Below are 26458 nucleotides of genomic sequence, written 5' to 3' on the forward strand. Positions count from 1 at the left end.
GTGGTGTGTGTTTTATGTACAGTACTACTGTGTATTGTTTATTATTGTTTATTACAGGAATGTATATTCTATAATTTAAGATTTAAGGGAAAATATACTTGTATTTATATAAAAAAAGAGCATTTAAGACATTAGAAAGTTTAGGTGAGGTGGTGGTTTGGGAGGTCTGGCACGGATTAATTCTATTTACATTATTTCTTATGGAAAAAATAGGTTTAACTAACGAACATTTCGACTTAAAAACAGCTCTTTGGAACCAATTAAATTCGTAAGTCAAGGGTCTACTGTATAAACAAAACAATTTTATCCAACTTTTATCTCACTAAAAATTATTATTTGTCTTGTACAACCCCTGGCAAAAATTATGGAATCACCACTCTTGGAGGATGTTCTTTCAATTGTTTAATTTTGTAGAAAAAAAATAAATCACAGACATGCCACAAAACTATCATTTCTCAAAATGTCAACCTTTTGACATTTAAGAAACAATAAAAAAGAAACAAATATAATAGTTGTGGTCAGTCACAATTGCTTTTTTTAGATCAAGTAGAGGAAAAAAATATGGAATCACTCAAATCTGAGGAAAAAATTATGGAATCACTCTGTAATTTGCAGTTTAAAAACAAAACATCTGCAGCAGATTGTATTTGCTAATTATTCTTCAGTTTAAAAAGAGTGCTTACACCTCGGAGAGCTGTTGCACAAAGCAGATTGTCATGAATCATGGTTCCAACACAAGATATGTCAGTTGAAACAAATGAGAAGATTATAAAACTCCTTCAAGAAGATAAATCATCGTGGAATGTCGCAAAAGATGTTGGTTGTTCCCAGTAAGCTGTGTTTAAAATCTGGACCAAGTACAAACAAAATGGGAAGGTTGTAAAAGGGAAGCATACTGGTAGACCAAGGAAGACATCAAAGCATCAAGATAGAAAACTTAAAGCAATATGTCTTGAAAACAGAAAATGCACAACAAAGCAAATGAGAAACAAGTGGCCGGAAAGTGGAGTCAATGTCTGTGACTGAACTGTAAGAAATGACCTAAAAGAAATGGGATTTACATACAGAAAAGCCAAACAAAAGCCATCATTAACACCTAAAAAGAAAAGAACAAGGTTAAAGTAGGCTAAAGAAAAGCAACCGTGGACTGTGGGTGACTGGATAAAAGTGATCTTCAGTGATGAATCGCGAATCTGCAGTGGGCAAGGTGATGATGCTGGAACTTTTCTTTGGTGTCTGTCCAGTGAAATTTATGAAGATAACTGCCTAAAGAAAACATGGTAATTTCCACAGTTGTTGATGATATGGGCCTGCATGTCGGGTAAAGGTACAGGGGAGATGGTCTTCAATAAATGCCAAAGTCCACATTGAAATTTTGGACGCTTTTCTTATTCCATCAGTTGAAAGGATGTTTGGTGATGATGACTTCATTTTTCAAGATGATAATGCATCTTGCCATAGGGCAAAGGACGTGAAAACTTTCATTCAAGAAAACATATAATGTCAATGGCATGGCCTGCAAATAGTCCGGATCTCAATCCATTTGAAAATCTCTGGTGGAAATGGAAGAAAATGGTCAATGACAAGGCTCCAACCTGCAAAGCTGATCTGGCAACAGCAATAAGAGACAGTTGGAGGCAGATTAATAAAGAATACTGTTTGTCATTAGTTAACTCCATGCCTCTGAGAGTTTAAACCATTATAAAAGCCAGAGGTGGTGCAACAAAGTAATAATGGTGCAGTGTTTTCTAATGATTCCATAATTTTTTCCTCAGATTTGAGTGATTCCATATTTTTTTCCTCTACTTGATCTAAAAAAAAGCAATTGTGACTGACCACAACTATTATATTTGTTTCTTTTTTATTGTTTCTTAAATGTCAAAAGGTTGACATTTTGAGAAATGATAGTTTTGTGGCATGTCTGTGATTTATTTTTTTTCTACAAAATTAAACAATTGACAGAACATCATCCAAGAGTGGTGATTCCATAATTTTTGCCAGGGGTTGTAATCTCAGAGAAATAAAGATGGTTTCTAAAAGGGAATGGACTAAAATAGATAATTATTTCTAACAATAGACGTCTTGAAAGTTAAATTGCCAACAGCAGCTTTGCAACAAGGGGCGGCACGGTGGCTCGGTGGGTATCACTGTCGCCTTACAGCAAGAAAGTCCTGGTTTTGATCCCCAGGCGGGGCGGTCCGGGTCCTTTCTGTGTGGAGTTTGCCTGTTCTCCTCGTGTCTGCATGGGTTTCCTCCGAGAGCTCCGGTTTCCTCCCACAGTCCAATAGCATGCAGTCAGGTTAATTGGAGACACTGAATTGCCCAATAGGTAAATGGGTGTGTGTGTGTGTCTGCCCTGCGATGGACTGTCACACTGTCCAGGGTGTTACTGTGTGCCTTGTGCCCATTGAAAAGCTGGGATAGGCTCCAGCACCCCCGCGACCCTAATTGGATAAGCGGTTAAGACAGTGAGTGAGTGAGCTTTGCAACAAAGTACTAATGTTACTAATTTGAAACATCTGAATATTTTCCCTGTTAATGTATTTTTATTATATTTATGTTAATGTAATTATATTTATGTAAACACACCTTTGTTCAAGTACAGAGTCAAAAAACGTGTGTGTAAATTTGAAGGGAATATAAGCACTGAAATATTAGATAACCAAAGCAAAAGTGGTTTTATACAGTACTAATTTGCGCACCTAGTTTTCCCAACTATAAATTACTGTCTATTGCTTATTACACTGTGTGTGTGTGTGTGTGTGTGTGTGTGTGTGTGTGTAGGGATAAATGGACGTGCACCTACTGTGTGTTGAAGGCCTACCAGGGACTGTGGCTTCCCATGACCCAAAAAGAAGTTCTAAACAGGCCTTTATCTGGAAACATTATGGTACACACACATATGAGCTGTATAGATATGTATTACACAGCAATGCATTAAATACCAACATGCTTCTTTATGAAATATAAACTGAACTGTGGCTTTGTAGGGCAGTTAAGGTACTGGATTAGTAATCAAAAGGTCGTTGGTTCAAGCCCCACCACTGCCAGGTTGCCACTGTTGGGCCCTTAAGCAAAGACCTTAACCTTCTATTGCTTAGACAGTATGGTGTCACAGTACTATAAGTCACTTTGGATAAACGTGTCTGCTAAATGCTGAAAATGTAAATGGTGTAGTAAGGGAATACAGGTGCTAGACTGGTCTGCCTGTAGACTTGCCTCCCATTAAAACTGTGAAGCACATTATTAAAAGCAATATACACAAGAACTTCTGAACTGTTGAACAGTGCTATATCAATCAAGAATGCCACGTTTACAGCTACAGTAATTGGTGTCAGGTGCCTGAGTGGTGCAATGGGCTATAACGCTAACATAACTTGCTGTGTCAAAGAACAGGATTAAAATATAAGAAGTAAGAAAACTGAATAAATAAGAAAATGAATTGCACACAGTTGTGTTTTTTATTGTGTGTGTTTTCTTTTATCAGCGCTGTGAGTATTTGCTGTTGTGTTTGTATAAAGAGGATCAGCTGCGAGTGTTTACTGGAGACCCCACTGTAACAGTAAGAATCTCTTTTATTAAAGGTGTCTTGAGTAGAATTTGCCTCAACTTGTTACAAGCACCTTAACTTTTTGCACTGTGTGTTACATGGCAGCGGCTGAATGAGTTCGACAGTGAGCAATGTTAAGAGTTCTGTCCTTCTGCGTTTACATTTTAGCCAGTAAAGGGTGTGGAGGTGCAGATGATTGATATGTGAGTTTATCCTAATTGACAATCAACTGTACCTTTAAGCGTTCATTTGCACCAGGTGGAAGTTTTTCTATATATCTTGCTTTCTCCCTCCTCCCTCAGCCTTGCCAGCTGTTGGGACACCTGCTTTTCTCGGAACTCATCATACCTGGCTGTGTGGTTCGGTCTGGTTTTCTGCTGGCATCAATTTTTTTTTCTTTTTGGGAATTCACATCGGTGTTTCGCAACATTTTTGGGCCTCATGATGAAACCGTCCTGGAAGAGTGGATTGCCCCAGAGATAGATACCTGTAGATCACTTTATTAATCCCAAAGAGAAAGTCAAGAAACAAAGGGAAAGTCAAGAGGTGGCGTCACATCCTTTTTTGGAGAAAACCCCACCAATAAATCCCTGCCAGTTGGTGGTGTTGGGGTGGCACTTGTGGATTGCCATTCATGTCTGGTTCTAAGGGTTCCCTGTCTTTCTTTTTTTTAGAAAACTGAATTGTTGCAGACAATTGGAGCAGCCTGTAATATTGTAACAACCAGTTCTCAGTTCTGCTGTTCCTGTTCTATCCATGTTTGCTGTTGCAGGCTGCTTTTTGTTTTTTTGTGTCTTTCATTTCGTACATTGTTTCATTTTTTATTTTCCTTACACTAATTTGTGGCTTTTAGCAACAGTATTGTTCTGCCTTGGTTAAGCATAGCGCAAACTGGGTTTATTTTCAGTTTTTCAGGTGCAAATACACATTTTGGATGTGTAACAGGACTCTTAATGTGAATGTCTTAATGAATGCAGAATAATGAATTACCATCAAAATATTTACAAGTAATATTCTGGGATTTGCGAGTTATATGAATTATATTTTCTTATATAATCTGAATATATAAATGGTGAATCGTGTACAGGTGGAGGGGTACAGCAGATGGATCTCAAAACCCATGTGGCTGGACCGAGTGAAGACCAAGCTGCAGAACAAAGAATATAAAACAGTGGGAGAGTTTGTGAATGACGTCAGACTCATCTTTCAAAACTGCAGCAAATTTAATATGGTGAGACTCAAACACTGTGTGTGCTGGATCATGTACAGTTCAGTGAAAAAGTATTTGTCCCTTTTCACCTATTTGTCACACTGCTCAATGTCAGATTATTGTACAAAATATATTATAAAGGGGAACTTTAGTAAAACTCAACACAATTTAAACAATGTGTTCAAAGAACAAAGTTATTTAACACCTATATCACGCTCGTCAAAAAACATTGGCCGCTTAAGTCTCTTTGTTTGAATCGTCTAATACACACTGTTAAACAGCTGTGTTTCCTAAATTACAGCAAGTTCTCTAGGCACTGACACAGCACCCCAACACCATCACACTACCACCACCATGTCTGATTGTTGGTATGACATATTTGCTTTTTGTCTGACAAAATAAGATAATTTTCCTCTAAAAAAGTTTTTTTAAACCAGAACTGATGTTCCTTTTGTTAAGCAGTGGTTTTCTCCTTGCTACCTTCCCATGAATCCCACTTATTTTTATATTGTGGAGTCACAAACACTAATCTTTTCCAGGAGTAAAGACATCTGCAGTTTTTACAATGTTTTTATAAAAAACTTGATTAGTTACTGCCTGAAGAGATGTATAGCTGACTGGTCACTCCTGGGTAGATTCACCACTGTTCCAAATTTTCTCTATTTGCAGATTATAGCTCAGTTCAGTGACATGATAAACCACTAAACACGGCTTTGTTAACTGGAAGAGAATAGTGTATTACAAAAATCTCTGCTGGAATTTCCTTGTGGCTTAGTGTTCCTGTATAGACTTTATGGTCACGATTGAATTTAGATAATGGATAATAGCTCGGTTAAGCTTAATTGGTTTAGTGATTAAATTGAATAAACCGGTTGACCGAGTAACTATGTGGGCAGTTACTTTTTTGACAAATATTATATCATGTTCTTATTTTTTAAAATTGCAATAACAGAGGTATTTGCATTTTCAAAGAGGGATCATCATAAATTCTGACCAAAAGCATGTGGACAGCCCTCCTTACTAGTTCAGCTGTTACAGCCACATTGTAAAGAAATAAACTACAACTGTTTTTTTTCTAACTTTCTGGCAACTCTTTCTGGGGAAGGCCCTATCCTGTTCACAAAGCAAGGTTATTAAAACATGAATGAGTTTGGTAATGAAGAACTTTCCTGGCTAGCGCAGAGTCTTGACCTTTTAGAGCTCTTTAAGAGTGGGGCGGCACAGTGGCTAAGTGGGTAGCACGGTCACCTCACAGCAAGAAGGTCCTGGGTTCGGTCCCCAGATGGGGCGGTCTGGGTCCTTTCTGTGTGGAGTTTGCATGTTCTCCCCGTGTCTGCGTGGGTTTACTCCGGGTGCTCCAGATTCCTTCCACAGTCCAAAAGACATGCAAATGAGGTGAATTGGAGATACTAAACTGTCCATGACTGTTCGATACAGCCTTGTGAACTGATGAACCTTGTGTAATGAGTAACTACTGTTTCCTGTCATGAATGTAACCAAAGTGTAAAACATGACGTTAAAATCCTAATAAACAAACAAACAAACTTTAAGAGTGACCATTGGGTTCTTTTACCCCGACACCTTAGACACCTTAGATTCTGGTTGTGGGCTGGCTTGTAAGAAGAACGAATCCTGGCAATGTTTACCCCACTCGAAAATTGACCCTGTGGCCCAATCAATCCTAATATTGTTTCTACTGAGCCAAGAAAATCCTAGGACTAATTGAAGATGAGGGACCTGAGTAACCAGAAAAGTGATCTGCTCCTTGTGATTGCCAAGGAGCAGAGTAAGGGGTTGGCGATACCAAGCCTCTGTACCAGGGGCTGGTCAATAAAACTCTCAACCGCTCCCGAATCAATGCACACTTTAAGCACAGTGGCCCCAGTTTCCCAGCGCAACTGGGCCTGCAAGAATAAACCCCCATCAGGGAGAGCGAGAGCGGCGTATTCGTTTAACGGCAACGCTGAGTTTGCATGGGCTCGGGTTGTGCCAATTTCTCAGCTCCAGGTGGAGAATGAATTCTATTATACGAGGGATGGGCTCCGAGCTTGCTGTCTGAGCCGGGTATCTATGCGAGTGGCCAGCTGGTAGAATGACCTGAGCGAGGAGGGGAGATCGCGAGTGGCCAACTCGTCTTTTATTTTCCCCCCGAGACTGCGATGGAAAATGACCATGAGAGCCTCCTCGTCCCACCCTCACTCGGCAGCTAACGTTTGGAATATGATTATGTAGTCTGCCATGAAGCACCACCCTTGAGTTAATTTAAGCAGGCTTCCCTACCTCCCTGTGGGTTAAAAAATGTCTCCTTGGGAGCGTTAACAAAGGCGTGCTCAGAGGAGTATTTGCTAGTATTATTCTCCCAAAGAGCGGTGGCCCATTCCAGGGCTTTACCCGTGAGGAGGGAGATGATAAAGGCCACTTTAGAGTGCTTAGTAGGAAATCGAGAGGGCTGCTGCTCAAAAAGCAGAGAAGCGGAGAAAACCTCGACATCGTTTGGCGTCCCCCGCAAAACGCTTGGGGGATGGAATGAGAGGTTCATCCACTGAGGACGTCCCAGGGGGAACAGGAGACTGGACTGCATTATCAAAGCCATTATTAGATAGTGGTATGGCTTGGGACAAATAGGCCAGGTGCTGAGCCAATTCATTTAGTGCCAGCTCGTGTCTACCTAGGGTCGCCCCCTGGGGGCGTAGAACGTTGCCTACTGGTGGGGAATCCGCTGGGTTCATCTTACTGATCGCACCTTTCTGTTATGAGAAAAGAAGTCGGACCCAAGATGCAAATAAAAGTTGCGTAAGCAACTGTGTTTATTAAACAAAAGAAAATACAAATTCGAAGAAAATAAAGAAATAAAAGGAGAAACAAAAAGGATCTGAGATGTTCCGACCTCTCCGTCGGGTGGCATCAGTTCTCAGTAGGGATGTCCCGATCACGTTTTTTTGTTCCCGATCCCGATTATTAATTTTGATCCCGATCCGATACCGAGTCTCAAACCGATACTTGTATTTTCTAGATATTGTCTAGATAAGAACTAGATAATACTGTTCACACAGTGCACACTTCAAGTACATTACAATTATTCAAATTAATCCAATGTATATGTTTAACAACTGAATAGCTCTGCAGTGCTGTAGGAATAAATTGCTTCATCCAAGCTATTGCTTAATGTTCTTTTATTTTCAATAAATAAAAGTAAACAAACTTAGTGCAGCATTGAATTGAAAATGAACAGAAATCTCCACTCAAAAGTGGTGTAGGAGCTGAACTTAAATATATATATAAAAAAAACACAAATAAGTTACACTAAAACCAAAATAATACCAAAATAAAATTGCAAGGCACTCTTTTGTTATCAAGTAAAGCCAGTTCTTAAAGTGCTTTGATTTGAGCTGCTACAGTTGTCCTTTCTCTCACTGTTATCTATACGCTCACTTCAAAATGAAGTGAAGGTTTTTTTAAAGAAAAATCAGCATCTCTGTCGTGTTAGCGGACAGCCGGTTCCTCTTCTCATCAATGATGTTTGAGACTCCACTAAAGAGTCTCTCACTGTCCACACTTGTGCAGGGGGCACAAAGAAACTTGGTTGCAGTAGCAGCTAGTGTGGGAAACTGTGTAGAATGTGCCCTCCAGTACAGTAGTGGATTGTCAGACCTTGGGATGGTTTGCTCTGCAAGGTAACTCTGCACTTGGATAATTGCTGATGAGGTGCTCACAGACCCTATCTCTGTCTCACTCTCTTCTAAGATCTCATCAAAGACACTGCCAAGGCTGCTGCTTGCTGTGGTTTGACGTGGTGCCTTTTTCACAGGCTTGGTCTCTGACAATTCATTGGTGGCCCTCCTTAACTCTATCTTCTCCACCTCTTGAATGAAAGCATCCTTAGCATGCCTCAGGTTATCTGTATTTGTAAAGTATCTGAAAAGAGATAAATGGTGTACTTAAAAAGTCATAACCATTAACAGAACTAAATCTAGATAAAAATAGCTAAAATCAAATCAAAAAAGTTTTAAATGATACTAGTGATTTACATTTGATTAATTGTAAAGCAGTATTTTATCATAGCATTAACAAAGTGCATTTACTGGACGTGCCTGTCTTTGTATCTGGGATCCACTAAAGTGGCAATGCAGTAGAGTGGCTCAGTCTCAATCTGGCTAAAGCGTCTATCCACTGCCTCCAGAAGAGTGCTTTTCATTGTCTTGATTCCCTGGTCAGTGCTGTGCTCTCGAAAAAGAACACGCTTAAGGACGGTTATGGCAGGGATCACATCAGCTGCAGTTGCAGTCTCAGCGCTCACTACCCTCGTCAGTTCTTCAAAGGGAGCTAAAACCTCAACCGTCTTCTCCATTAGTGTCCACTGGTTTACTGTCAGTGTAGCTGGAAGGTTGTGGTCAGCTGCATAGACACTAAGAGGGCGCTTTTGCTCCAAAAGGCTCTGCATCATGTAGTGAGTGCTGTTCCATCTAACGCTTGGCTGGCATTTTCATATCAATCTGTATGTCCTCCAGATGTGAGTAGGCCTGTGGTGAGTGCTTAAAATGACCTATGATCTTCCTTGCGTTAGCCAGTGTGTCTGTGATGCTGCGCTGAGAAAGCAGTCCCTCGTGTACAACCAGCTGAAGCGTATGTGCAATGCAGCCCACGTTTTGTACCCCCATATCATTCATTGCTTTTTTCATATTTCTTGCATTGTCGCGCAAAATAACATGAACCCGTTGCTTGTCTATTTCCCAAGTGTTCAACATCTCCTCGATTGCTTGTTTTATATGCTCTGCTGTATGTGATCCGCGAAACTGACGAGCATGCAATACTGCACGCTTTAAATCAAAAGCGGAGTTAATCCAGTGTGCAGTGAGGCTAAGTAATGACATTGGAGAAACATCACTGCTCCAAATGTCGGTGGTAAAGCCAGTAGCAGTCACATCTGATAAAAGACCTCGCAGGTGGTCGCTTACCTTTTTGTAAAGCTCCGGCAGGGCTGTTTCTAAAATGTAGTGTTGCGACGGCAGGGCATACCGTGGCTCCAAAAGCTCTAAAAGACGGCGAAAACCTGTATTTTCTACAACAGCGATAGGCTGGTCATCCAAAGCGATGAATTCAATGACTCTCTCTGTAATCTTTTTGGCCATGTCGCTGTCTCGAGAAAATGTCTCTCTTCTTTTAAAAGTTTCTTCTAGCGTTTGTTGCTTTGGTGCAGCCTTTGCCTGAGTTGCCCGAATAAACTCGCTGTATTCGGCTGCGTGCTTAGTTTTTAGATGCCGTATCAAATTGGTGGTGTTGAACGCAGCTCTGCTACTACCGCCTCGTGAAACACTTGCATTGCAGATGTTACACGTCGCTGTTGGATTTGTTTCGCTTTCCAAATCAAAGTATTGCCACACAGCAGACATTATAACCACGTCCTGCCACAAATTGTGCTCTCCGTTTACGACACCTGCGTGAACGCTGCCATATAATAAAAGATCGGACCGAATATCGGGTTCCGTAAAGCCGATTCCGATCTGTTAAAAAATGCCTTGATCGGGCCCGATCCCGATCTCTGAGATCGGATCAGGACATCCCTAGTTCTCAGGAGACCTGGGAATGAAACAGAAATAACTAAAAAACAGTAACTAAGGTTGCGAACCTCAAACCGAGGTCGCTGGCTCTGCAGACACGTGAGCTAGGCACTGCACTAATCAGCAGTTATACAACACACGGGAAGGAGCGCAGATAGGCGCTCCTAGAAGCGGCTCTACAATAGAGCCGAGAGAAAAGTTAAGGAGTGAGCGCAGGGCAGATTCGAACCGGGGTCGTCCAGACCCAAGGTAAGCACTCTAAGCGCTTCCTCTTCTGGTGCTTGTGAATGCCCTGGCTTAACGGGAAATGAGGCTGCCGGTATTGACAGCTCCAGCTAGCGGTTAGTCACCTGCTAATGTCACAGGGCGGAAACTGGTGCTACCCAAAATAAAAGGCAGCACGAGGGCTGCGTAACAGTTGTACCAAACTTTCCCTATCAAAAAATAAAGGAGCCGTTACTACCTGGGCCTTTCGACTTACACACCCGACCATCCTTGTGACGCCCGGGGGGGACCTTCTGGCCCTAAAAACGGTGAGAAGTTAACGCAGCAATGCGAGTAAGAAACCAAATGTGCAACAACCTGCAGCCACGCTGGCTGCCTGTGTGTACAGAATGAGGCCTGGCATTGATTTGCTAAAATAATCATGGAGTTTCTGGGTGCTGTCTTGATGGCAGCATGTGTCTCTCTAAAATCCCTATATGCCTCTATGTCAATGGTACCTGCAAGTCACCCATACCATGATATGTTAGCTTTTGCACCTTTCACTGATAACAGTCTGGAAGGTCCTTTTCATCTCTGACACAAAAAATTGTCATCTCTCTTTTCCAAAAACAAGCTGAACATTAGACCCATTTTACCACAGCACATGTTTGGTGGACCTTATTTTGTACCAAATCATGGTTCTCCCACCTGTTACTAATTCACCTGTTTATTGGAATGATGTAAGTTAAATAATCTATAAACTTTACACTAATTATTATTCGCCCTTGTCCCAACTTGGGAGTATGTTGCAATTATTAAATTCTAAATGTGTTTACATTTACAAAGGTTGATCAGTAAAAGTTTCGCAAACATTTTGTGACTTCTTGAATGAGCTGTTGATAAACTCCTGGTGATTTTTAGGACTGTCCACTCATTGGTATTTTTACTACAGTGTTCTCCATTTGTTACCAACTCCAGACTGATGTTTCAATAACATTGCAACTTTTTATTAATGCCCATGACTTTAAAATTGTTTTCTCTCCCCTTCTTTGTCCCTTTCTTCTTTGTCCCTTTCTCTCTCTCTCTCTCTCTCTCTCTCTCTCTCTCTCTCTCTCTCTCTCTCTCTCTCTCTCTCTCTCTCTCACTCACTCACTCACTCACTCACTCACTCACTTGTATTCTTGCTCTGTGTAGGATAATGTGTTTGACAGAATGGGTTCCAGAATGAACAAGATCTTTGAACAGGACTTTCACAAAGTTTTTAACATCGTCAGCCATGTTGGCTCACTGACCTACAATGATCCAAGGTTTCCCCTTTTACCTAATCCCACTCAAAAACTGGTTTAATTGTTAGATCATAAACTCAGCTGTGTTGAAAACAGAGAAAACTTGAAGAACTGTAGGTTAGATGTTGTGAAACAATTTTGCATGTTTTAAATGTCTTTTTTATTATACAGACAGATAAATAAGAGTAACATCAACCCAAACAAAACTCTGGATTTTCCAGAAGATAAGGGAAAAATATCTAGCATGAAGGAAGAAGACAACTTCCCCAACAAGCTCCACATCCACAATCAGGTATCATTTCTCTACCAGTCATTAGTTTAAAATACTTTTGAGAGGCTTTTATAACACTAAAATTAAAACAAAATAGGGTTGTCTTGTTTTAACTCATTTCCTGCTAGTCAGGTTATAGATATGCCCCCAAGAAGCCTTCACTTTACTCACGCTAAATGGGTAACATCTTATGATACAAGGACGAAGGAAAACATTTACTATACTTTACCCTGTCTGACCTTACACCAAATACACATTACACCAAAATGTTTATTAGATAGTATAGCCAGTTCATGAAATAGCCACTAGAACCACAAAATAACCCAGAAAAAACATTTAATGAACTGCAGGCATTGGTTGCCTCAGATAAGCTCCACAGTCATTATTCCACCATTAGGAGACTAAGCAAAAATACTATTCATGAAAGGCAAGAACTGCAAAAAGTAACATAAAAACTAATCCTAAAGTCATTCCACAGCAATGTGAAAGACTGAACTTATGATATATTAGGCATTTAAGTGCAGTTGTTGCCAGTGTTGGACTTTTTTCCTTCAATAAATTAAATAATTATTTAAATAAATATTATGGATAAAACCCCTCAAAAAACTCAGTTGATTAAACTTTAACTCAATAAACCTCTCTGTGTGGACAACATCGGCCTTCAATAAACTGACAACAGTGCAAACATGGAAAGAATAAAGATATAAACAAGGGGAGAACCCACAAGGCAGAGCCACAGTTGGAAGTACTTGGAACCCAGATGATAGCACACTACAGCCACATGGAAGCAGAAAGATGGTGCAGTGACAGTGATGCCCTCATAGTGATGCCCAAAATGGCAGTGCCCTTGTGGAAGCCTTTAGGCAGCTCAGAACACGAATTACCAAAATCTGAGAACTATTTAATAAAACACACAGCAATATTAGTAGTAATTACCTGGAGAAAGGAATGGGATTGAGAAATAATTTTAGACATATAGGTTCAAGTAAGCTGCTTTGAGCAAAGTTTGTGTGATGTCTGGAGAATTTTAAATCAACATGAAATAAATCAATGCACATGGGTAAACTTCTCTAATAGCCATGAAGTCCAAGTCCATCTGAACTCTTCCTAGAGCTGTCCACCAGGCCAATCTGAGCGATCGGGGTAGAAGGTCCTTAGTCAGGGAGGTGAACCCAATGGTCACTCTGACAGAGTTCCAGCGTTGCTCTGTGGAAAGAGAAGAACCTTTTAGAAGGACAATAATTTCTGCAGCACTCCACCAATCAGGCCTATATGGTAGCGTGGCCAGACGGAAGCCACTCCTCAGTAAAAGGCAAATGACAGATCGTCTGGAGTTTGCCAAAAGGCACCTGAAGGACTCTCAGACCATGAGAAACAAGATGCTCTGGTCTGATGAAACAAAGATTGAACTCTTTGGCCTAAATACCAAGCGTCATGTCTGGAAAAAACCAGGCACTGCTCATCACCTGGATAATGCCATCCCTACATTGAAGCAAGGCTGTGGTAGCATCATGATGTGGGGATGTTTTTCAGCAGCTTGACCGGGGCAGCTAGTCCTGATAGAGGAAAAGATTAATGCAGCTAAGTACACTGAGATCCTTGATAATAACCTGCTCCAGAGCACTCTGGACCTCAGACTGAGGCGAAGGTTCATCTTCCAACTGGACAAGCACACAGCCAAGAGAACAAAGGAGTGGCTTGGGGACAACTCTGTGAATGTCCTTGAGTGGCCCAGCCAGAGCCCAAATCTGATTAAACATCTCTAGAGAGATCTGAAAATGGCTGTGCAACCTGATGGAGCTTGAGAGGTTCTGCAAAGAAGAATGAGAGAAACTGCCCAAAATAGGTGTGCCAAGCTTGTAGCATCATACTCAAAAAGACTTGAGGCTGTAATTGCTGCCAAAGGTGCTTCAAGTATTGAGCAAAAGCTGTGAATACTTCTGTACATGTTATATTTTTGTGTTTTATTTTTAATTTAACAAACTTTTTTCACTTTGTCATCATGGAGTATTGTGTGTGTTTGTGTGTAGAATTTTGAGGGAAAAATGAATGAATCCATTTTGGAATAAGACTGTGACATAACAAAATGTGGAAAAAGTAAAGCGCTGTGAATACTTTCCGGGTGCACTGTATTCAACGTTTCTTTTTTTTTTTTTTACAGCTTTTAGCAAACACAGAAGTATTCACTCCTAAAATAACAACATATGAGGACAGTCATGTGTACAGGTACAGTGTCAGCTTATTTTTCTTGCCCCTTACACAAATAACAGTTAACTGTTGAATATATTACAGCTGACCTGCTCTGCTTTAATGTTACAAAAAAAAAAAAAAAAATTGTGGCTATTATTTTTTGCATTGTGATCTGCAGGTTTTTGTGCTCTAATGCTGGTCAGTTTCAGTGTACAATGACCAACCTTATCTTTAAAATGGAAAGGAAAGCAGAAGTGCAGTATGGAGTAGCCAATTGGGAAAGCAGTCATTTGGATGGTATAGGTGAAATGCAGCCTGCAGGACCTTTGTACAATATTGAATGCTTTAAAGGTTCAATTTATCATCTGCACCTCCCACACTGTGAGACAGATATAGGTATGTTTAATTTTTTCATACTGAATTTACCGTTTGTATTTTGATTATACGCTTGTTGGTGTTATACAACTTCTGTTATAAAGCTTGTATTATAAATTTTTGGTAATTTTATTTAGAATGTATTACTAATATAAAAAAATGTAATTCAATTATTTATGTATTATGTATTTGTTGTTATACTTATGTTACAGTAGAACATTCAGTTAAACTGGCTGTGGCACATTTCACTGGTGGTAATTTAGAGATCATACAGCCTCTCAAAGTGACGGACTCACATGTGATCATAGATGTCCAAGGGCTCTCTCTCTTTGGGCTTTTAAAAGTGTTTGAAAATATGCTGTTTCCCACCAAACCCATCAATGCACAGGTTTTGCTCTTCCATGAAAAACTGACTGACATACAAATAAGTAAATTATACATACACTTGTTACCAGGAAACGTGCCAGTTGAAGAGGTAATAAGCTTTAATTTATTTTTATGTCTTAATTCTGTTACAATACACCCAATGATGCCTAAACATGAAATGATAAAAAGTGGTTACCTTGGTAGACATTATAAAACCTCAAGAATGTCAGAATAAAAAAAGTTAGATACTACTTTAAAATTCAACAAATTTTTTTTTTCTTCTTTAAGGTAAAGAAACATCAACAGAGCTGTACATACATTAAGACCAGCTCCAGATGTCAACTAATCCCCTGCAGACAATACAAACCATGCTGTGGTACTTACAAACCCCAGCCAAAGGTAAACTACAGCCTGCATGATTCCTTATTTACAATTTATTAACACTGCAGCAACCTGTGAAAAAACAATGTTGACATTTGACTTATTTAAGTAAAGACTTTAACTGTCGTTGGTTTCCATAGATTGAAACATTTGATACAGACTACGGCCCCAACTATCACCCCACATTTGAGGTACTCATTAATACCAAGGTTGAAGAAATCACAGTAGGTCTTTTGGATGAAAATGACCAGGAGGTGTGGGAGCCACGACAGGTCTTTCTTACAGGTAGACAAGTGGTGTGCCGCTTCTATTTCGCTGTCCTCAGCTCGTTTTAGCAGCCGTCATTTTACACTTATCTTCAGTCAGTTCTCCGCTCTGCGCTATCCCTGTTCTATCCACTTTTTTCACTGCAGGCTGCATATGTTTTTTTTGTCTTTTTCCTGGTACTTTCTTTCAGCTACTGCTTTTATTTTTCCTTGTCCCTTTTTGTTAGTGTTTTTTTTTTTGCCACAGTATTGTACTTTACACAAGCATCCTGCAGGTGCAGGGCTTCATTTAGCGTTTCAGTAGCGAGATGCAACCTTCATTGTTACAAAAACACAGTATGTTGATATTAGTGATGTAATGCCTGTGACAAAGCACACATTTTTCTTTTTGTTATTTCACAGCAGGTTGTAGTCAGGATGCAGCCACATCTAATGTGCAAAATTCAGGCAAGACATTTGGTATCATAAATATTCTTTTAATACCCAATACATTCTTTTGTTACCAAATTAAGCAAAGAATTATTTGTACATTATTTCTTTCTATTTCAGGGGCAGAATTTGTGGATAGACACAGAGAAGCTCTAATTCAGAGAGTCTCTTCAGTAATGGAAATGGCCGACAGTTTACTAAGCAGGAACATAATAAGTAATGAAGATTATGACATGATTAGAGTGGAAAAAACCTCCCAAGAACAAATGAGGGCCCTGTACAATCATCTTAACACAGAAGTACAGAAATCTGAGTTTTATAAAATCATTACGGAGAAGCAGCCTTTATTATTGGCTGATCTGATCAGGTTTTGCTCTTCCATGAAAAACTGACTGACATACAAATAAGTAAATTATACATACACTTGTTACCAGGAAACGTGCCAGTTGAAGAGGTAATAAGCTTTAATTTATTTTTATGTCTTAATTCTGTTACAATACACCCAATGATGCCTAAACATGAAATGATAAAAAGTGGTTACCTTGGTAGACATTATAAAACCTCAAGAATGTCAGAATAAAAAAAGTTAGATACTACTTTAAAATTCAACAAATTTTTTTTTTCTTCTTTAAGGTAAAGAAACATCAACAGAGCTGTACATACATTAAGACCAGCTCCAGATGTCAACTAATCCCCTGCAGACAATACAAACCATGCTGTGGTACTTACAAACCCCAGCCAAAGGTAAACTACAGCCTGCATGATTCCTTATTTACAATTTATTAACACTGCAGCAACCTGTGAAAAAACAATGTTGACATTTGACTTATTTAAGTAAAGACTTTAACTGTCGTTGGTTTCCATAGATTGAAACATTTGATACAGACTACGGCCCCAACTATCACCCCACATTTGAGGTACTCATTAATACCAAGGTTGAAGAAATCACAGTAGGTCTTTTGGATGAAAATGACCAGGAGGTGTGGGAGCCACGACAGGTCTTTCTTACAGGTAGACAAGTGGTGTGCCGCTTCTATTTCGCTGTCCTCAGCTCGTTTTAGCAGCCGTCATTTTACACTTATCTTCAGTCAGTTCTCCGCTCTGCGCTATCCCTGTTCTATCCACTTTTTTCACTGCAGGCTGCATATGTTTTTTTTGTCTTTTTCCTGGTACTTTCTTTCAGCTACTGCTTTTATTTTTCCTTGTCCCTTTTTGTTAGTGTTTTTTTTTTTGCCACAGTATTGTACTTTACACAAGCATCCTGCAGGTGCAGGGCTTCATTTAGCGTTTCAGTAGCGAGATGCAACCTTCATTGTTACAAAAACACAGTATGTTGATATTAGTGATGTAATGCCTGTGACAAAGCACACATTTTTCTTTTTGTTATTTCACAGCAGGTTGTAGTCAGGATGCAGCCACATCTAATGTGCAAAATTCAGGCAAGACATTTGGTATCATAAATATTCTTTTAATACCCAATACATTCTTTTGTTACCAAATTAAGCAAAGAATTATTTGTACATTATTTCTTTCTATTTCAGGGGCAGAATTTGTGGATAGACACAGAGAGGCTCTAATTCAGAGAGTCTCTTCAGTAATGGAAATGGCCGACAGTTTACTAAGCAGGAACATAATAAGTAATGAAGATTATGACATGATTAGAGTGGAAAAAACCTCCCAAGAACAAATGAGGGCCCTGTACAATCATCTTAACACAGAAGTACAGAAATCTGAGTTTTATAAAATCATTACGGAGAAGCAGCCTTTATTATTGGCTGATCTGATCTGAACCAAGTGAGAGTCAGTGGACTTTTAAAGCTGATGGCAATACACTGTAATGTTCCATGTGAGTTTTATTATGTGGAAATACTCATGTACCAGCAATTTGACAGATCTGCATCATTTAAGATATGTTTGTGTTTTATTTGTATATATAATTAGTACTTTATGTTAGGATGAACAGTTTGTATATATTTTCAATCTGTGGTAAATGGTGGGATTTTGTTGTTTCTGAGAATGTTGTTCTATACTTACAAAGTGGCCAAATCATACATTTATAACCTAGTCCACTGGGCATGTAAAAATGTAACAAAAATCCAGATGGTAGATGAATGTACCCTGACATCAACTGCGGCAAGAGCTACCTGTAGGTCCTGTGATGAAGTTGTAGGATTATGTAAATGTTCACCACTTGAAAATGATTTTCCAGACAGTGGAATGGCTAATTTCTAATTGTTTTAAGATCTTTTTAAATCCCTACCAGACTCATATGCATTTACAACCTTCTTTCTGAAGGCCTCAGAAAGCTCTTTAGATCTCACCATGGTGATATCACTTACTTACAATCAAGAGCAAACCAAACTAATGTCTGAGGTTTAAATAAAACTCCAATGTCCTCTAACGATGGTCTAATCATTGCAGCTGATGTGGTGCACCGGATTCTAATTTTATACATTTTAAGTAGTAATAAATGTGGGGGTGTTTTAACTTTTTTCTCACAATAAATTTCCATTTTTGTTTTTTACATTTTACAACTTGTGTTTGAAAGTAATTTTTTAACATTTTGGTTGTTTAGTTATATAAGCTCCATCTCTCAGTACTGTACTGTTCAAATGAAGCTCAAATGTTCATATGTTTAAATATGTTCAAAAAGACAAAGGTTCTCATGGGGTGTCTTAATTTTTTCACATGAATGTAGCTGTATTATGAAGTATAATTGTATTTGCCATCTTATTTTAATAACTGGTTGCAACACATTTTGTAGCAATTACTGTAGCAACACACTCTAATTTAATATTCTTTTATGTTAATTCTAATTATGGTAATAATCTGGCCAGGGTCATGTGTCTGTATGTAGACACCTGACCCGCTGATAGCACCGTTCAAATCTCTGAGGCAGTGGGCTAGCTCATTTGTGCCACCCAACCACCACATGTGGCTTTGTTAAAACTAATTCTTTCTTAATGAGTGTTACATCTGAGGCTGCTGGTTCCTCTCCTCGCCAGCAGAAAGCCCCATCACCTGAGTGCTAGCTGGCTGGTGGCTCACCTGATCCTAATCAGCGGCCATCTTGGAATCTTTAAAAACCCTGTTTTTTGTTTGCCTCATTGTAAAGTCTTGTATTTGCTATGCAGTGCATTTCTGAGCCTTTTCTGATTTCTGTTTCTGGTTTTGACCCTTGCTTTCTTTTTTTACGGTTTATCAATTGGTTTTCTGTGTTGGTTTTGTTTGCATTGAATTTTGGCTTGATTACCCGGTACTGACCCTGTTTGTTTTTGATTACTCTTGTGATTCAATAAACCTGCACTTGACTCTTCTACCTGACCTGAGTCTTTCTGGTGTCAGACTTTTTGTAGTGTCAACACTAAGTGGATACCTGTAATCTCAGCCTGTAGGTCCTCAATCCTCGATGAAACACTGTGAGGACAGCAGGTTCACTTCAGCCTCTACTGTGTGAAATTCTAATGTGTAATCTGCGGCAGAATGATTACTTGGCTGAATTTCACATCAAAGATTCCCCATGTCCCTCTCTGCACAAGCTGGTCGTAGCAACCACAGCTTGGGGAGCTGGAGGAGAGGGTGCCAGGTCATGGTTGTTAAATTGCTTCATGAACCCCTACAAGGTCTTCAGTAAATTATCCATCTTCTGCTCCTGTCTAGCCATCCTGTCCTATAATCCTGCTGACTTCATGTTAAGGCAAAGTCTTCTGTCACCAGAAAGACTCAGACCAGGTAGAGGAGTGAAGTGCAGGTTTGTTGAATCACAAGAGTAGTCAAAAACAAACAGGGTCAAGCTAAAATCCAATTAAAACAAACCAAAACAGAAAATCAATCGATAAACCATAAAACAGAAAGCAAGGGTCAAAACCAGAAATGCAAGAGAAATCAGAAAACTCTCAGGTTTTTAAAGATTCCGAGATAGCCGCTGATTAGGATCAGGTGAGTCGCCAGCTAGTACTCAGGTGAGGGGGCTCTCTGCTGGCGAGGAGAGGAACCAGCAGCCTCAGATGTGACAATGAGGGATTTTTGTTCCTTTTTTGTAATTTATCTACGCTTGTGCACCTTTGTATGTATTCCATTTTGTACTACTGTCTGCATTTTAATGCATATAATACATATAATATTTCTGCAAATGAAAGCACAACCTCCTGTACTATTCCCATCCTTTCAACAGTCATGTGTTTTTATAGTAGTTATAGTAGTACATCTGAGATCACTTGATGTTAATAACTTGATGATGCATAATGACTTTATGTTGATTCACCATGTTTGGTTCCAATTCTGGAACTTTTAATTTATTATCCACTAACGATTTCAGAAAACTGTCATGAATGCATTCTTTATATAGTTTATATAGTATATACTTTTTTAAATTTTACCTGCCAATTGCCTGATTGCGTCATGCTTCCTCTCCACCAATGCCGATCCCTGCTCTGATTAAAGAGAACGAAGCTAACCCACGCCCCCTCCGACACGTGGGCAGCATGCCGTATGCATCTTATCACCTACACTTTGACAATGCAGTGCAGCTCAGCACTGTGTACAGAGAGACACACCCTGACAGCACTCTTTTTCTCATCTCTGTGTAGGCACCATCAATCAGCCAGCAGAGGTCGTAATTGCATTAGTTATGAGAGAGAGACCCTGTCCGACTTAATCCCACCCATATCTGAACAAAAGGCCAATTGTTGTTCATTTGGCTTCTCAGAGCTGAGATTTGATACAATGTATTCGAGATCCCAGCTCTGGTTTCAGCATGTGTTTTTACCGCTGCGCCACCTGAGCGGCCTAGTATAGACTTTTTAAACACTGTTGGTAATTTGATTTTAAAAGGATGTAATTATACATTTTAACCACAAATCTACACTGAATCACCCATGATAAAGTAAAAACATGTTTAAGATAAGATGGCCTTTTATTATCCCACATGGGGAAATTTGCAATGTTACATCAGCTTTTAGGAAAATAGAGATACAAAAGTGTTTACACATATGTTTAAAAAATAGAAATGTAAAGATATATAAAAAGATATATAAAAAAAAATAGACAAAAGTTGAACAAAAAAGTTGCACAGATTTATAAAATGTATTGCACAAAGTACAGCAGGTATTGCACAGGTTGTAAAAAGGCATTGCACATGGTTCAGGTTTATATTAAATGAGTGCAGATATAAACCATATGAATTACTGTGATGGTGATGATTGTCTGTGCTTGGGGCGGTGCTGGATATTCGTAGAGTCTGCCAGCAAAAGGAAGAAAGGAGGTGCAATATCTCTCCTTTGAGAGAGGTGGAGAAGCCTGTCACTGAAGGAGCTGACCAGTGCAGCCACTGTCTCATACAGTAGGTGAGAGGTGTTCTCCATTAAGGATATTATAAAGACTATTTTTTAAATTAGTTTTTTAAAGCTGCTCATCTTGGTTAAGTCCCGCATGGTTTATGTAATGACTGAGTTCTTCTGTCAGCAGGGGAGGAGCACCACTTGACAGAGGCGCAAGGTGTAACCCCACACCTGCAATATTATTGGTTGAACCCAATTGCAGGATATTTAACCGAGGCAGAACAATACTGTGGCTGAAAAGGGGAAATAATAATAGGTTAAATTTAATTCATAAAATGCACAAAACCAAACTGTAGAGTGCAGTCTAAAGTAAAACTTAAGAGTAGAAACACGAGACTGCCAAGAAACATGGGAAACAGAGAGACTAATTTAAAGAACACATCATCACACCAGCTACTAAATCCACCCGGTAGTTACAAACCAAATGCTTGTCAGAGAACCAAGAGAAGGAAACTCGGTAAACTGGCAACAGAAACCACAAGAAAAGCTGCTGTGCCACCACTGAACAATATAAGTCTTGTGCCATCTGTAATAGCTTAACATCCTCAACATTCCTCTCCCACAGTGCTTGGTACTCCATCTGCCAAAGCCTCTACAAAAGAGGTGTCAGCTGGGTTAATTTTGTTTCCTTCTGCAGGGGCAATTTTTTTAGCATATCAAACTTCACTTTTGAACAATTTACACCAAGATATTATTCATCAAAAATCTGGATTTCACTCTACTCTCAGAGATTTCTTAAACACTCTAGCTCCCCCCGGTTATACTTTTTTCCGTCCAACCCCTGTTCAATAGGAAAAGGTGGTGGTCTGGCTATTGTCCATTGCTGTACCTTTAGTGTCAAACCCTTGGAGTTTAATGATACATTATCACTATAATATCTGGCATTACGAATCTCTGGTTCCATCACCATGTTCCTACTACTAGTATATCGCCCTTATAAAATAGCTGGTAATTTTCTGTCTGATCTTCATGACCTGCTCACTTTGGATTGCTCACTCTCCAATGAGATTCTGGCAGAAGTTTTCACATTCTGATTTTATTATAGCTGCTGAGTTGCATTGCTGGAAGTATTTATTGCTGGCTAAGCAGCCCCCCTGGTGAATACATTGCTCATCACAGGATGCTCTTCTAACATAAAGCCTCACCACCGGTGTAGCTGCTTTGATACCCTCTCTGTAGCCTGGGTCGCCGTTTTATTTTGGAGTTCTCTGTATTTATTAAATGAATAAACCAATTGATAAGTACAAATAAGGTACAATGAAACAATTACAATGTACAAAAAAGTACAGATTCATAAGCATGGGTCAAAGTTCTTATCATTATCATATAATAATAATAATAATACATTTTATTTATATAGCGCTTTTCAAGATACTCAAAGACGCTTATAAACGATATAATATAATCCCATATAATCACTCTTATATGACACACCAATGTTTGTTTGTTTATTAGGATTTTAACGTCATGCTTTACACTTTGGTTACATTCATGACAGGAATGGTAGTCACTCATTACACAAGATTCATCAGTTCACAAGGTTATATCAAACACAGTCATGGACAATTTTGTATCTCCAATTCACCTCACTTGCATGTCTTTGGACTGTGAAAGGAAACCGGAGCATCCGGAGGAAACACACGCAGACACGGGGAGAAAGGACCCAGACCGCCCCACCTGGGGATCGAACCCAGGACCTTCTTGTTGTGAGGTGACAGTGCTACCCACTTAGCCACCATGCCATCCCGACACACCAATGAAATTATGTTGAAGATTTATAGGTTACAGCAAAGCTCTCTACTGTGTTGACCACACTAAATTATAATGGGGATCTTTAAAAAGTTTTATATTTTTGGTGGAATCGGTGAGGGTGGGAGGAGTAGTAATTAACCAGGTCTGAGAGACTGAGAAAGCATATAGTCCGGATTTAGTGTCGTCTGAGTTCCACCTTTGTGGACTCTTAAAGAAGCTTTAAGGGGAAGAAGATTTTCATGTGAGCACTGTCGCCTCACAGCAAGAAGGTCCTGGATTCGTTTCCCAGGCGGGGAGGTCCGGGTCCTTTCTGTGCTGAGTTTGCATGTTCTCCCCATGTCTGTGTAAGTTTCCTCCAAGAGCTTCGGTTTCCTCCCACAGTCTGAATTGCCCTGTAGGTTAATGGGTGTGTACATGTGTGTGTAGGTATGTGTGTCTGCCCTGCGATGTACTGGTGCCCCCTACAGGGTGTTACTGTGTGTCTTGCACCCATTGAAAAGCTGGGATACGCTCCAGCACACCCCCCGCAACCCTGATTGGATAGGCAGTTAAGACAGTGAGTGAGTAAGATTTTCATGAGATGATGTGAAAGCAGTGCTGTATCAGTGGCTACGTGCTCAACCTGATGCTGATGATGGCATTAAAAAGTTGGTACGACGCTGGGCAAAATGCATCGGAAGGTGATTATGTAGAAAAGTGATGTCATATGTTGTTGTTTTTTTTAATTCTTGATAAATAGAGTTTGAAAAAGTGCAGAAACCTTTTGAAGAACCCTCGTAGATTGTACTCAGGAAGTTGGGAATATCAAATCTCTACACTGATCAGCTACAGTCATGACAGAACATATACAAACAAACTACTTCCATGTTGGCAAATGAATCAGACAAGTTCACATTCTGTCACCATTCCTGTTCAACCTGTAAAACATATAATGAGAGAAGCATTAGGGATTGGTGAAAAAACAATAACCTTTGATCACAGCTGCAAATTAGGAAGAACAGAAAGTCCTTATAAAGAAAGAAGTCAAAGTCATGACAACAAGGAATAACCACAAACTTTTTCATTGAAGGAGAAGATCTTAAGAGTTGGACAGCTTTTGCCTACTTGGATTAATTATTAACAGCAAATTATCCAGCAGTCAGGAGATACGACACCACCTGGCACATGTAAGGAAAAGAATGAAGGAACTGGAAAAGATGTAATTATTCGTCTCTCACTGTAATTTGTTATAAAATGTGAACTTGGGACAGGAGGACTGTTGGTGCCTTTGATCTTTGGTGCTGGCCAGTTTTAAGTCGGGGTGTCGGAAGTTCTTAATTAAGTAAGTACTACTAATCTGATCAAATGCTTAAGTAAAAGTTGTATGGCATTCTATGTTTTACTTAAGTAGAAGTGTAAAAGTATAAGCTACTAAATGTAGTTAAGTTAAAAAAGTTAAACTATTTCCTTTAAAAATCATTTCTAAAAAGTTGGGACAGTATGGAGAATGCACATTTTAAAACACAGTGTTCCTTACATTTACTTTGACTTTATTCTATTACAGAAAGTTTGAACCCAAGATGTTTTATGTTTTTTGTTTAAACATAAACCATTTCATCAAATGGTATACTTGGTGCCAAAATGTATTTTAAGTGTTGTGAAAAGGAATGGCAACTTTACAACACTGCATATTTTTTTTTTTTTGTGTGTGCATTTTTCATACTTTTTAACCCTCCTGTTCCAGCATACTGTACCTCTGTGTACAAAGTAAGCTCTATAAAGACATGAAGAAAAGCTCGGTTTAAAGAAACTCGTGCACAGAGCCCTAATCTCAGTCCCACTGAACAGCTGAACTGGAACCTCAATTGAGGCTTTACATTTAGCTTTTCAGCATTTAGCAGATGCTGTTATCCAAAGCAACTTACATTTGTGACAGTATACAGTCTAAGCAATTAAGCTGTGCTCAAGGGCCCAACAGTGGCAACCTGGCAGTGGTGAGGCTTGAACCAGCAACCTTCTGATTACTGGACCAGTACCTTAACCTCTAGGCTACAACTGTCCAACCTTTCTTGGCCAACCTCAGTGCCCAGCCATATGAATGCTCATTTGGGTGAATGGGCACTAATTCTCATGAACATAATATGTTTTGTAAAGTTGTGTATGTCCTTTTTAAAATAGGATGTCCAAGAAGCTTATAGTCAGGTGTCCAAATACTTTGGCCATATAATCATCACAGATATATAGGGATGTAACGATTCACCACAAGACAGTTAATAACTGATTCAAAAATTCACAATTCTAAATGATTTGACATGTGAAATGAATTGATATTCACTTTAAACAGCAGAGGACACTGGTGCTATTTACCTCGCCTGGTTGACGTCACTGGCGCTATACGCCTGGTTGCCAAATTTGTTTTTTTTTTCAGCAAAATTGGGCTTAATTCAAAATTGTTTTGCATAGTTTGAACCTACCTCAGAAATAAAAGGGCATTCATTATTTATATAAATAAAGATAATCACAAATACAGTATTTCATTTTCTTTTTTAAGGAAATAATAAAATGAAACTTTGTCATAATTTGTCTTCAATTTCAGTTTTAAAAAATCGGGAAAAAATTGTATTGAGAACCCAGTTTTGTAAATCACATCTCATCATGGGTAGAGTGTATCGTTACAGCCCTACAGATATAGAATTCACCCTACCAGGGACATGGGAAAAATGGGAGTAGAAAGCCCTATGCTGAACAGTAAAAAGTGTTAGGAAGACTTTCTAATGTTCTGATTTTTACATAATCAATACCATTGTCTCTGAGTGATGAAAAATATCGATTTGTACATATCAAGAGTTCTGCTGATCAGAGTCCAAGAAATCATAACTGTCTCTCACTGGTGTGAAGAGATTGAATTATTGAAAAGAAGCACATCTGACTTTACGTTTCTTAAAGAAAGCACATTAGCTTTCACCTGTCCTGATGGTGTTGTGTAATAAACAGTTTACTGAAGCTAATGGGGTGAAACTGGCAGTAACACACCCAGTCCAGAATTTGAAATGTGGAATTAAAAAGTGTGAGTAATTCCTTGCGTATTAGGGTGTGGCCATTTGCGTACATTCATAGATGACGTTTCCTTTTACACAACTATGAGTAAGAAGAGGAAAGTAGAACAGAGAGTACTTTATTTGTACCAACTTACGTAACTGCTTATGAAGTACAAATGTAACACATCTATAGGGCAATTAGATCACTGGTGTTGAGACGATAGTGACTGGACTTGTGGATAAAATCTATTATCATTATTTATA

At 39.2% G+C, this 26458-nt stretch overlaps 1 protein-coding gene across 9 annotated transcripts in view; it reads left to right on the forward strand.

Moving 5' to 3' along the window:
• LOC134333981 (nuclear body protein SP140-like protein) overlaps positions 1-17527 on the forward strand; it is a 42723-nt gene extending 25196 nt beyond the window's left edge. For 4 of the 9 annotated variants that reach the window (XM_063016162.1, XM_063016196.1, XM_063016188.1 and 1 more), the window contains 13 exons: positions 2785-2890; positions 3488-3562; positions 4638-4781; positions 11717-11829; positions 11980-12100; positions 14241-14305; positions 14448-14665; positions 14857-15119; positions 15299-15409; positions 15532-15676; positions 16060-16104; positions 16207-16540; positions 16720-16807. In XM_063016162.1, coding sequence (XP_062872232.1) covers positions 2785-2890; positions 3488-3562; positions 4638-4781; positions 11717-11829; positions 11980-12100; positions 14241-14305; positions 14448-14665; positions 14857-15119; positions 15299-15409; positions 15532-15676; positions 16060-16104; positions 16207-16478 — 1678 coding nt within the window. In that variant the 3' untranslated portion in view covers positions 16479-16540; positions 16720-16807. Of the gene's footprint in view, positions 1-2784; positions 2891-3487; positions 3563-4637; positions 4782-11716; positions 11830-11979; positions 12101-14240; positions 14306-14447; positions 14666-14856; positions 15120-15298; positions 15410-15531; positions 15677-16059; positions 16105-16206; positions 16541-16719; positions 16831-16952; positions 17098-17480 lie in introns of those variants that run through there. The other 5 variants (XM_063016210.1, XM_063016204.1, XM_063016179.1 and 2 more) reach the window with 5 other exon arrangements.
• The last annotated feature ends 8931 nt before the right edge of the window (positions 17528-26458 follow it).

Source organism: Trichomycterus rosablanca, chromosome 2 (genome assembly GCF_030014385.1).
Source record: "Trichomycterus rosablanca isolate fTriRos1 chromosome 2, fTriRos1.hap1, whole genome shotgun sequence".
Lineage (NCBI taxonomy): Eukaryota > Metazoa > Chordata > Actinopteri > Siluriformes > Trichomycteridae > Trichomycterus > Trichomycterus rosablanca.